This window comes from Triturus cristatus, chromosome 5_1, assembly GCF_964204655.1.
Source record: "Triturus cristatus chromosome 5_1, aTriCri1.1, whole genome shotgun sequence".
Classification (NCBI taxonomy): domain Eukaryota; kingdom Metazoa; phylum Chordata; class Amphibia; order Caudata; family Salamandridae; genus Triturus; species Triturus cristatus.
In genome coordinates, this window is record NC_140587.1 from 802628306 (window position 1) to 802641322 (window position 13017).

Genomic DNA, 13017 nt, shown 5'->3' on the forward strand with positions numbered 1-13017 from the left:
AGCCCAACACCAGATGGCGATCTATGCACAGTGTATAGATCTGCAGCTCTACATGCCAAGAACAGATGCATACTGGTAAGTAGCATATTCCTTTCCCAACATGAATACCACAAAAAAGTCCATCACTCTGTTGTTCATGGATGCCACTTGGAACACTTAAAATGACATTGTTAAACAATCTCTTAAACATTCAACTGCACAGTTGATAAAGATGATAATTATCTCCTTTGAAAGCTAGAGCATCTAGCATTTTCTTTCCCTCCGCACACCTTAGCAAAATCTCCCATATTTTCACATTTAAAACATTTTTTTATCATTACGGGACAAATGTTAGCGTTGTCCATATGTGTCTATGAAACACAGCTGTGAGGATTTGAGTGTACTAAATGATATGGCTGTGGGGCCTTATTGTGGAGGACACTTGCAAATATATCTTTGGTACCAGTCAGTCTTATTTACTTACAATTAGCTCAACCCTGGGTAGCTGTGCTGCGAGCCATAAGGCTTGGCAAAGGATCTTACTGTAAAAAAATTAAACCGCACCAAATGACTAAATAAAAAAGTCACACAGCAATAAAGAGACACAACTATTTATAAAAATAGTGCCTTTTTATTTCATTTTTATACACCTTGATTGCCAAAATCCACTGAAGGGTTCCAGAGATACATAGACTTTTTATCACTTTTAAATGGAACCGCAAACAAGCATAGGTCCACAAAATATTTGTCAACTTTCAAAACTTTGAAAGAGTTAGTGCAGGTACTCCGGCCTGGGTTGGGTGACCAAATTCAGCATGGAAAAAGTCTAGGGGGCCAGGGAGGATACTTTGGAAAGTTACCTGACCACCATAAAATTTTTAAGGCAGTTTCCCAACGTTATAGGATGACCACAACAGACATCAATGGAGTGGTCCTGATGCTGAGGATAGAGGCAAAAGATGGTCATAGGATGCTCCAGTTGAGGTGAGTTCAACAGGGGTGTCTTTGGGGTGGTCTCTCGGTCCAGGGGTGAAGCGGGGCAACTTTGCCATAGAGATTGGGGTCCATCAAAGTTCTCTACATTGCAATAGCGGACAATCCAATGCTGGGCTACTTGTCTCTGTGCACCACAGTTGGGCGAAATCCTTAGGTGGGTGCTAGTGTCCCATGGGTCTGACGAATCCGGATGTTGATAGCACTCATGGGTCCGGCAGGCATGGGTGTAACTTTTGACTATCTCGTATTTGTTCTTTTGTGCGCCCGGTGACTGGTAGCAAAATTTCTGCAGTGGCTAATCAACTTGTGGGTTTGGTCTGTTCAGTTCTTGTGCCCCTGAAGCTGATTCCAGGGGATCAACCGACTGATCGTTGGAGTCACTGCTGTAGGTTGTGACTGGATATCAACTTTTCCCAGACCCAGGATCTGCAGGCACAGTCCAAGCTTTGCTATCCCACAGTGCATCAGGTGCAGTCCTGCTGATGATGTAGCTTCTCCTTATGCCGTTTCAAGGGCAGCAGGGTAGTCCTTCAGTCCTCATCCGATTCCAGCATGACCCGAGGGGTAGGGTGCCAGGGATGCCACATTTATCACAGATAAGAGCCCGGAGGGGACCACACGGTCTTCCTAGTGATGTTTTCTGCAGTGTATGGCATCTGGCTATCCCAGAGTGCCCCATTATTGTCCCTTTCGAAATGGCACTGTTGTGTATTGCTTATGATGTATTCTTTTATTGGAGAGAGGCATGGAATGCCTGTAGCATTCTTCCACGGTGTTCCAGTCCATTGGTCAGTTGCTGCCTGCACCTTGGACTGGAAACCGTGTTGCCTGGCTCCCACCTGTTCCGTTATTCCTGCTAATAAACTCATCTTTATGTAACCTGTAGTCTTCCTTCACAACAATTGGCGACGACTAGGTTACCGACGAGGGGAAGGATTTTCAGAGGAAGGACAAAAAGGAGAAGAAAAAATATATATTTTCAACCATCCTCCGGAGAGTCTGAGAAACAAGGTGTTACAATTGTGTCATGATGGTCATTTTGGGATTGTAAGAACCAAGATTATTGTTAAAGGTATCTTTTGGTGGCCAGTGGTTGATAAGGCTGTGGAAAGATTTCTGTGAGATTTATTCCTCTGCTAACAAGTGTTTAAAAACCGTAAACCCTCCAATGAGTGAGGGTTAGATTCCTAATCTGCCGTGGGAAGTTGTCGCTGTGGACATTTTTGGTCCTGTGGGAGAGTCTAAGGAATATGGTTTAGTTGCCATTCATTTATTTTCTAAATGACCTGTAGTAAAAATTGTTGAAAGAGTAAACACTGACACTTCTCAAATTCCTTGACAATTTTTTTGTAATGGAAGGCTTACCGGCATGTGTTTTAAGTGACAATGGAGTGCAGTTTACAACCAAGAGTGCCAAGGGGTATTTTGACAGAGTGGGTATCGGCATAAAACCACGGCTCCTACAATCCTAGCGGTAACGGTACTGTTGAGTGCTTCAACGGAGTGTTGAAGGGGGTCATCCTAGCTGCTATGTGCAAGTAAAAGAATTGGAAGCTAGAATTGCAGAAGGCAGTTTGGGCTTATAAAATCACTCCTCATGATGCTACTGGTTTGTCTCCTTTTATTATCATGAGAGGCAGGAAACCCAGGTGTACATTTTCTCCAGTTGGATTTTTTTATGGCACGCTGCAACAATCATCAGCGGCGGAAGCTAGAAACAGATTAGTACAGATGCATGATAAGAGTAAATTCTATTACGACAAGACTCATGGTGTGAAAGAAGTACAGGTCAAGGTTGGTGATTTGGTTTGTGTGAAGAGACCTGGTAAGGTTTCTAAGGGCGAAAGTCAGTTCGGACTACCACAAGAAGTTATGGAGCTGATGCGCAATGCAGTGCGTTAGGATGATGGTAGAGTGTGGAATCTTAAAAGCATTGCTTTGTGTTCAGGAAAAAATTGGAATGTTTTACAAGAAGGATTGATGTGTGCTGATGGTGTGAAGAATACTGAATGGATGGGAGATTTTATTGACCCAAGCACCATTCAATCCAGAGCATCTTCTGATGTTGGTTTGGAAAGGAAGGGCGTGGTGGACGGCCAGAATAGTTCGGAAGCTCAACCCAGGGACACGGCAATTGAAGTGCCGTTGGGAACTGCGGATGTTTTGGAAGGGGCGCAATCTGGAATGAATGAAGGGCGTTTAGCTGCCATGGATCCTGTTGTGGTAGCAGATGGTGTTGATGTGAGTAGAAGAAGGAAGAGAGTCCTCCCGGGGTGGCTAAAGGAATATGTAATGTGGTTATAGTTTAATTTTTGTTTGCACATTTGTACTCTGTATAGTTTTAGAAATTTTGAATGCAATCTTCAATGTGTCAAATTGTTGTTTTATCTTTTTGTGTAAGGGGGGGGGAGTTTGTCGTGTATTGCTTATGATGTATTCTTTTCTTGGAGCGAGGCATGGAATGCCTGTAGCATTCTTCCATGGTGTTCCAGTCCATTGCTCAGTTGCTGCCTGCACCTTAGACTGGAAGCTGAGCTGCCTGGCTCCCACCTGTTCCATTATTCCTGCTAATAAACTCATCTCAAACTCATTAACAGGCAAGAACTTTCCTTAGACGTCAAAAGCACGTTAGCCTACCCTAGAGGTGTGTCTACCAGTGGGCTACATGCCCATAGGAAAACCTGTTTGGGGACGGGCTTTCCCTCTGTCTCCTAATGAATTGTCTGCAGGAACTAAAGGCATCCTTCGTAGGGGTGTTGTTGCAGTTGGCCCTTTCAAGGGGGCTTCACCATTGAAGCTTGCCTGTTGGTTTAACACCCCGAATTGCCGTCCTGCGAGAGGAGATCACACCTCTCTCTGCAGCAACTGCCTTTGTTCCTGGGCTGGGGAGTCATTCACATGTCTGCCCACGCAGACAGGAAGCTGTCAGAGTTCCAGGGCCTTTGTGAGGTCACTAGACTAGCTGGAGTGCAGAGTCGCAACATTCTACAAGTTGCTGGCTTTAATAGTGACTGTAAATTCAACCTGGACCTTAGGTCGGTTTTCATTCCACAATTTGATGCCTTACATTACCCTGTTAGGTAGTCTCATTCAGAAATTAGCCAGGCTGGGGAGCCAGACGGTAACCATGTGTTAGCCAATGGGGCTACTAACCTTTCCAAAGCAAAACAGCAATCGGTAAGTTCCCCCAACCTTTTGTTTCTTGTTGAAATTAACTCAAAATGTTCTTGTATTGTAATGTATTATTATTATACTACATGGTAAAGAAAGGCCAATTCTTTCTGAACGTAATATCACAGAGTGGGCATATAATCTAAGTGGAATTACTATGTCAAGCTGGTGTGTGAGCTGCAAATCTTGTATTACCTCCTGGAATATGCCTTTAGTGGTCGACTTATGTACCCTTTGAAATTAGTGTGTGAGGCACCTGTGCTATTAGATAGTACCCGCAATGGATACTATTGAGTAACCATCGACTGTCCTATCACTCGAAGAAAAGATATCAGTCTTGACAACTTGCTCTAGCTGGATTCAGAAATAAAGAACTAGAGAGGGTGCTTTTAACAACCGGGAGCTAAACGCTTATCAAAGACGTATCATATTGCGGCTCCCGAGATAACAGTTGTACTGTCTTGTCAGGTCTGATTCCTAATCTCAGCATGGTGAGTCAAGTCAGTTATTGCAGTATGGGATCATGCTGGTCTCTCTTGGGCAAGGTTACACTGAGATGTGACACAAGCAGTATACTCTTTAAAACCTTGCATATTTACAAAGGGGAGTGAAGCTATCCCTTCCCATTGGCGCCACTCTTTTAATGTTCACGTCTGGAAGAAACCTGCTTATAACTCCCACGTATGCCAGGGTATGGAAAAAAAAGTGTATGGGAACCAAAGTTTTAGCTGAAGGTGTACTCACCCTGAAAACCTGCTGCCTTGAACAGTCTTGCATTCTGACACCTATTTAAGATAACTCACCATTTGCAAAGTATGTGACTCTGCCTTCCACTATTTCTTATTGTAGTCTGGATTGAGAATACCAATGCTGTTAAGTGCCCCCCAGCTTCTTACTTCTGGTCAGGAGCACTCCAGTATTCCATTGATAACTTCAGTTCTCCTAAACTGGATGCCTTGAGCCATACATTTTTTGATTTATCGGATTTGTGGAGTGCGCAGAAACCTGCAATGATGTCCTAGTAGTACAAGTGACTGAGCATTACATGATCTACCACTGCTCAAGAAAGGCAGATTATTAGCTTTCTAAAGGATTGGAGTTTGTTTGCAGGGAATATGAAAGAGGGTTCCAGTTCTCAACCAAGAAAGAGTATGTCTGCCTCTGTGTGTTGAGTAGAAGCCTGGCACAAGGTTCTGGGAAGATTGTAAGAAAAAAGAGTTTCTCAAGGACTTCATAATCCTCACACTGAGGTCTTTATGTTAAATACGAATGCTTGAGCAATTAAAATGTTTCAAATACCAGGAAATTAATTGTCCTTGAGAGCTCTTGTAGTGGCAGTGCAAAAGCATTATGCACAGTCTGAAGTTAATTAATCTGATATAGAGACAGACCACAGATAGTGTTACTAGTTTAGATGTGGCCCTACAGTCACCTGGATCACAGAAAAGTGTGTAAAGAAAAAAGGCCCTTTCTAAGGACCCTTAAATTGAAGAAGTAGGTAGGAGAATCTCAATGTATTTAGGGAGAGCCACACAGATCGTGGTTGAAGACGATGTGTGGGCCATATTTAGTGTCTGGCAGACTGGATACTCTTTATCAATTGTGGCAAATGTCCCGACCGTGGTATTACTAATGCACAATTGCCAGTGACATTTTGAATATGGCAGACTGAATAGCTGCCATGTTTTTACAGAGCGGTCCCCCAAACCCTATATAAAGCCCCAACGTACGAGCTGAAGTGAAAGTTGAGGTAGAATTCTAAATTTGATGCCCACCAGTTGGCTAACCAGATGGAAGGGGCACCTCAATCAAGACCTCAATTTTCTCAGAATTTCATTTGAGACAATGTTTGCTCATCCAGTGTGCAACAGCATACAGACGGCTACGAAAGTTACTCAGTGTAAGTTTTAACTATCTAGTCTCAAAACAACCTTTGAGTGTTCTGCATAAGGCCATAGCAGCAGGCCATAATATCTAATAAGCCTTGTCATAGGTGCTAGATCGAGTTTGAACAAAGTGGGGTAAGATTAGAGACCTTGTGCGGTTCATACCCTTATAAAGAAGACTATTAAGGACCCAAAGTAGCTTACTGAGTGAATCACTCTAGAAACAGAACCGTGGAAGAACATTGTCACAGACACTGGCCTGAAATAAGGAGACGCAGTGTCAGAGGTTGCAGAGGGATCTGGGAGGCTCAGGGGCTGCCGCCCGACCCTAATCTAGAATCATTGTGAGTTCAATCATCTTAGATATCAGGAAGACTTGGCTGCTGTGAAGCGCATAGAAGTATGCCTTTGCAAAATTGAACTTCAGAGGAACATTGTGGCAGACTCACTCTTGTGCCTTACAATCACACTTCATGGCAGCTAGATTACCATTGTGTCTTTTATTGTCACTTTGTCTTGAAAAATCGTGAGATCCAAGATAAAGACCAAAACATAGCCCTCTCTGTTAGGTGCTGTATGTACCACCCAGAAGGTGAAACCTCTGTCATGCATACAAGTCAATTATTTACTCTTCAGCTTATGCGTTTCCCTCTGCTACTCATGCTTACTAACTTGTTCCTAGTAGTACGCTATACAGCATGTGCTGCCAAATATTCTCACCAAAAGCACAGATATGTGAGGAGCCCAGCTAGTGCATTTTAGTTGACACTCATCTGGTTGGTTATAGATGTTACTGTGGTGAGAGACAGAAGTTCATGAAAAAGCAAATCTCTTGGTTGTAATTTGTCTGCTACCAGGAAGCTCCTTCTGTGCTCCTGCTCCCAATGCACATCTGTAATTCAAATTTAAGAGCAGTATCTGAGGTGTGAAAGAAGATAATAAATCATCAGTAGCACTGTTTTATTTTAATATTGCATCATTTCATTTACAGGACCTCCACGTCAAGTGAAAGTTAAACCAGATTCTGACGTGCTGGTAATTGAAAATGGAACAGCTTTCCCCTTCCAGGTTGAAATTTTGGATGAAGCTGGTAATATCACTACACAGCCCAAATTGATAGTACATTGCAAGGTAAATTGTATTGAAAAGTTAAAGCAAATGCTACACAGATGTATGCTCTGGTGCGTTATGCACACAAGTTTAATAACTTATTGCACTTAATTATATTTTTTGCATATTTGTTTTGCTTGTACTTGTGACTACAACAAGTGTTTTCCAGTGGCAATTCAGCCTGAATGTGCAAAATTCCAGAATGATATTTCATTTATTTAGAGGTTTGACAATTATTTACTTGTTGTTCAGTGTCTCTCCTATCGAGGAAAGTTTTAATTTGCAGAGTACAACCCTAATTATAAAGCTTCAGTATGCTAGAGGTTGTCCAGATTACACAAGAAGATGGGAAGAAGGAGAAATTAACATTGAAGGACATCATAACTTGAAATGTACACTGTGTTGATGCAGTTATAAATTCCCTTACGTTTCACAGTAAGAAAGCAGCCTCCTGCCTACCAGATTCTGCAACTGTCCGCTTTAGTTCATTTCTCCTTCCCCACAGCTGATTTCTTTAAGTTGGAGGGATTCAAGCAGGGAATGCTTTCCATGTTCCACAGAAACAGACACTGATCCCTGTATTGTTACCTTTCTTCCAGGAACAGGCACTCTGGGCCCTTTAATTTGGGTACCATTCTTATCCGAGCCATGACTTAAATCATTTACTTTAAGACCACCTACTTTTGCAGCACCCCATGCTCAGCGCATACTGCTCTTCAGCACGACGCTTTGTACAAGGAGACTATTTTGGGAGGGCCCTGCTGGATCTATTTAGTCAATTTATTTAGCATTCTACATCAATGCTGGTGCCAAAAATAACTTTTAAAGGTGGCTATCACTGCAGGCAACATTTTCCGCAAGCAGACCCTGAAGAGGATGAGTCCATAACCTATATTTGTGTTCCTACATTTTCCTAAGTGAATAGATTGCTAAGAGGTATTTTCATCTAACGTCTCTGCACTCTGATTTGGGTACTTGTATAGAGCTCCATAATTCTGCTGGCCTAGATACTAAATGAATGTCCCCCTCCGTCGACCTCTTTCCTCATGACATCACATCAATCTACTTGGTGTTCAGAAGATTGTAATTTTGATGTTGAGATTACTGGCTCAAATGATAATGTTTAATCTCCACCTTACTTGATTGGAATATCCTTTATGGAAAAACATGTTATCAGCTCCTGCCATGAATAAGAAAGTAGTGAGCAAAGCCTGTATTGTTTCCAGTTATGCATGCTTTTTTAACGCTCAGGTGTCCGTAGAGCTCTGGGGTTCATGCTACAGTTGAGAAGAAATTGCTTTCTTCAGGAGGAGCTCACTCATAGAATTAATGCTGCTTTTTGCATAGCTACTGCCTTGGTCCTATAATGCCTTATGGTAGGTACTTAAAAGTTCAAGCAAATAGATTGCAGATGGCAAATTACTGGTAGAATGTTGCTAAACTAAAACCTGCACCTATACAGTGGCTCAGTATCTAGATCGTTGGACCCCACCACTGTTCTAGGCAGCCAGAAACGGTGGCACTGTTCAAGATTTTAAATTGACATAGAATAGCGAGATGCATGACTGTTCAAAAAGTTCAGAACAAGTATCACTACAGCATGGTCCTGGGCCTCTATTTTTTGGAGCATATTCACCTACATTGTATGGTCTTTTCATCATTCTGCTTCTCTAGGGTGAAGTTTCAGCCTCAAATGTTTGGATTAGTCCTCTTGATTGTAGATTGTTTATTGGAGGGGTCTCCTACCTTGTCTGTAGTGAGCACTACTTATGATCAGTAAAAATTATTGTGAGCTACTGAAGACTAAACAACGTGCGCATTGTTACCAGACACCCCGACACAAAGCTTAATTGACTGCAACCCTAATGTCCATAGAGCTAGATACTATGGTTTGAAAAAAAAACTTTGATTAGGGTCACGATGACAGGGTTGCCATGTGTGTCATCGAGAGCATGGTCTTTGGGGATGAATGCACATGTGTGAGTATGATTGGGATATATTTGTATGGGTAACTGACAGCCTGTGTTGTATGTACTTGCAGCACAGAACATACCTTTCACCGCGTATAACACAAACATACACTCATTTTTTTTTTAAACGGGAGAAATTTAAAGTGCAGAAAAATATTATGCAACAATGTTCTTAATATGGAACAGTTGTCTGCACTTTATATTTCTCTCATTATAAAAAAAATGGCAGTATTTTTCAGTTATACTTATGGTACAGTGTCTACTGGCCACTGGAAGTAAGGGGCCAACTGTTTGTAAATGTAACACTTTGAAATGGGAGAAAATTAAAATGAAGAGTTACTTAATCATTAAGGTACTTTTTCATTTGAATGTATTTCCATTTAAAACCATTCTGAAACATAATTGTGTTCACAGCTCCAATATAGAGTTGTCAAGGACTTTTACTTAAGAGTTAAATGCCTAAGTGATTCAGTTGTTCACCTCTGTGACCCAGTCGGGCCACGAATCTGACTGAACACTGCTCATTATCAGGCCCTGCTATCTGCAGCCTGATGATAATAATGTAAATTAAAAAGTCTTTCCTTCATTTTAAAAGGACTTTGTGAGTTAGCTCAAGGCTGTGAGCTACTCGAAATGTGTCTGGAAGCTACTGGTAGCTTGTGATTGACTGGTTGGAGACACCTGGTCTATTGTCTTTCATTTTCAAGAGATTCATGTCCTGCTTTTCACAATATTTATAATGGCTTCCTCCCTCATCTGGGGTTAACTGTATTAGGACATGTTGTTGGAGGAGGTGCTTATCTTTTTAGTCTCATATGAAGGTGATGTATTATCCTGGGCCTTCATCAAATCTCTGTCACTCTATTCACCATTTTCTGATAGAGACATCTGGCCACAGATGCCGCACCTTTAGAATACCCCACCCCCAAGCGTCAGACTGGATCCGAAAGCTTTTCAGAACTACCACTGCTTGCCAGTAGGTGGCACCATTCAGCTCAACACTGATGCTGTTCCTCTCCCGAAATGATGTGTGGGGCCTTGTATAGTGTTGGACCTGGCACATTGGCGTGGGTCTCCCTTCCATTTTTCGCTGTTGCCTCATGTGTTTTTGATGGTGTTAGTTGCTCAGGGCACTGTGCCATTGCTGTCCAGTGCCACAGTGCAAGTGCTCCCTACGGTAAATTGTTGTATGAATTTGTGATTCCATGATTGGTTGGTTTGGTTTACCTGTCAGACCCTAGTACAGTGTGCCAGTAGTGCCCAGGGCTTGTAAATCCAAATGCTGCTGGTGGGCTTGCAGCAGTGGTTGTGCAACCCACAGTAGCAGCCTGTAAAAGTGTGTCTAAGGTCTGCCATTGCAGGGCCTGCATGCAGTCTGGTACTGTCATGCTGACTGCGCAAGTGCACCCACTTGCCAGTCCCTAAAACTTTCCCTTTTCTTCATATCAGACACCCCTATGGTAGGCCCAAGGGCAGGGTGGATTGTAAGGATAAGGTAGGACATGCCCTGGTGTGTGTGGCGTGTTCTAATAGTGAATTACAGCCATTTTCGTTTTTCACTATTGCAAGGCTACCTGTTCTCCATAGGCCAGAATGGTCAGTTTGATTATTACATCTTATAATCCTAACTGACTCAGGGAACATGGTAGAAATTCGAATTTAGTATGCCTGAACTCAGAATGGTAAAATAGTTCTTTTGGAGAAGTTGGTTTTAACATTCTGTGTTTGAAAATGGCACTTTTACAAAGTAGGTATTTTCTTGTCTAACCATTCAAACCTGCCTCTGCTAGGCTAGGTATTCCCTGTCTGGAGTTTGTGTGACAGGGCTGGGGAATTCCAGGAGACAGGGTGAGGTGTCCCAGTGTTGAATAGAGAGATCTGCATCTAGATGGGTGGGAGGAGTTGCACCTGGGACCTGAATAGGGCTGTACCTTCCCTCCACAATGCTGACTCCACCTCCTGTGGTGTCTGATGTCTCTGCCCTGTACTCTGAAAGGAAAGGAGGAGTCAGGTAAACAAAGTGCTCCAGGACTGACCAGAACCGGTTTGAACAAGGCAAACGCCCCTCTGCCTCCAGAGGACAAAGGATTTTGGGGTATAAGTTTTGGAACCCTGATCCCAAGAATTTAGATCACTTTGGGAAACAAGAAGAAACTCTGCTGAGGAGAGGAACCAAGAAGAAAAACTATCCCTGAACTTGTAGGATTGGCCTGCAGGGGTTGCCTACTGCCAAAGAGAGGAGAAAGGAACTTTGTGTGTACTTCTGCTCAACTTGTGAAGGATCTCCAAGGGCTTGGAAAAGGGCTTGACTCCTGCTGAAGTCTCAGGAACAACAGACTTCACCCCCCAGCTCCCCAGAGTTCTTTGGAAGTGCCTGCTTCTGTTTTGGGCCTTCTGAGGGACTGCGTGTCACAAGGAGTTGGAAGCGCAACTCAAGAAGGAGAAGCGTGCTGCCGTCTGAGCTGTTGTCGTCGCATCGCGTAAAGTGTGTCGCCGCTGCAGCTGTCGCATCGAGCGGAAGCGTCTCGCATCATCGAAGAAGTGTCTCGCAGCGCTGAAGAAGCGTGTCACCATCGTAGCTGACGCATTGCACCGCATCAAGAGACGAGTCTCGCATCGAGGAAGAAGCGTGTCGCCATTGCAGCCATCGTAGCTGTTGCATTGCACCGCATCAAGGAAAGCGCCTTGCATCCACGGAGAAGCGTGACACCGTCGGAGCTGTTGTCGCATCGCGTAAAGTGTGTCACCGCTGCAAGCTGTCGCATCGAGCGGAAGCGTCTCGCAACGTCGGAGAAGAGTGTCGCCGCCAAGGCTGCTGTCGTCGCATCGCGTAAAGTGTGTCGCCGCTGCAGCTGATGTATCGAATCTTCTCACACCATCGGAGAAGCGTGCCGCATCTGGAAGATCTTCACGTCTTTATTTCTTTGCACCAGAATCTTCAACGCATCAACATCGTTGCAACACTTTTGTTGCCCTGCGTGTCGCTTCTAAAAGGTACATTGACTTAAAGTGTCGCATTTAAGAGCTAAAGAGAACTAAGCTAAATTCTACCATCTAAAGTAACAGTATTGTGTATTTTTGTCGTTTATGGTCTTGTGGTAAATCTATATAAAGAATAATTATTTTTGATATAAAACCTGTGTGGTGTCCATCTGTAGTGTTGTCACTTGATTACTGTATGTGTTCACAAATGCTTTACACACTGCCTCTGAGATAAGCCTGTCTGCTCATGCCAAGCTACTAAGGGGGTGAGCAGGGGTTATTTTAGGAGTGTACCCCTTTACCCTGACTAGAGGCGAGGGTCCCTATTTGTCACAAGTGCATACCTGTGCCAACTAGAGACCCCCAAGTCTAACATATAGGTTCCACTCCCTTCCTAACGTCAACTACTTTCTTTATGCACCACCAGACACAGATCCAGAGCTCTTTCTCATCTCATAGACACTTACCTAGGTATTCTCCCAAAAAGAATCACTAGAAATCAAAGCGGGACTCTGGCTCCTCTTGGCACTCACATTTGCCTGAGCAGGCACAGGGTTTGCGTCATGTCTCTATCTCGCTCCCGGAGTTGACCAACTTCAGAGCCGATCCCACAACTGGTTTCAGCACAACTAGGGTTTCTGGGTCCGTCGTCGACCTCACAATAAATTGAAGAGATTTGCGTAGCCATGCTAAGCTCTTCTAATCTTCTGATCTTTGTTGACTCCCTTTGGCGTTATTTGGTCCCCAAGGATCTGATTGGCATTCCATCTCGAGTACTGTTGTCAGGTTTGTTCTCGACGCCAGTTTGATTCTCTGAGCCTGTCACAATGCCTCTGACTCCAGTACGAACTCCGGGACCATGGTCCATGCCGTTCCGTGGTACTTTGACACTGGTACCAAATCCATAGACGGCTGTGAAGAGA

The 13017-nt window shown here is 43.5% G+C and overlaps 1 protein-coding gene across 1 annotated transcript in view; it reads left to right on the forward strand.

The window, feature by feature from the left end:
* SMCHD1 (structural maintenance of chromosomes flexible hinge domain containing 1) overlaps positions 1-13017 on the forward strand; it is a 1955900-nt gene that overhangs the window by 640864 nt on the left and 1302019 nt on the right. Inside the window, exon 23 of the mRNA XM_085605822.1 lies at positions 7024-7163. Within this exon, the coding sequence (XP_085461948.1) occupies positions 7024-7163 (140 nt within the window). The remainder of the gene's footprint in view (positions 1-7023; positions 7164-13017) is intronic.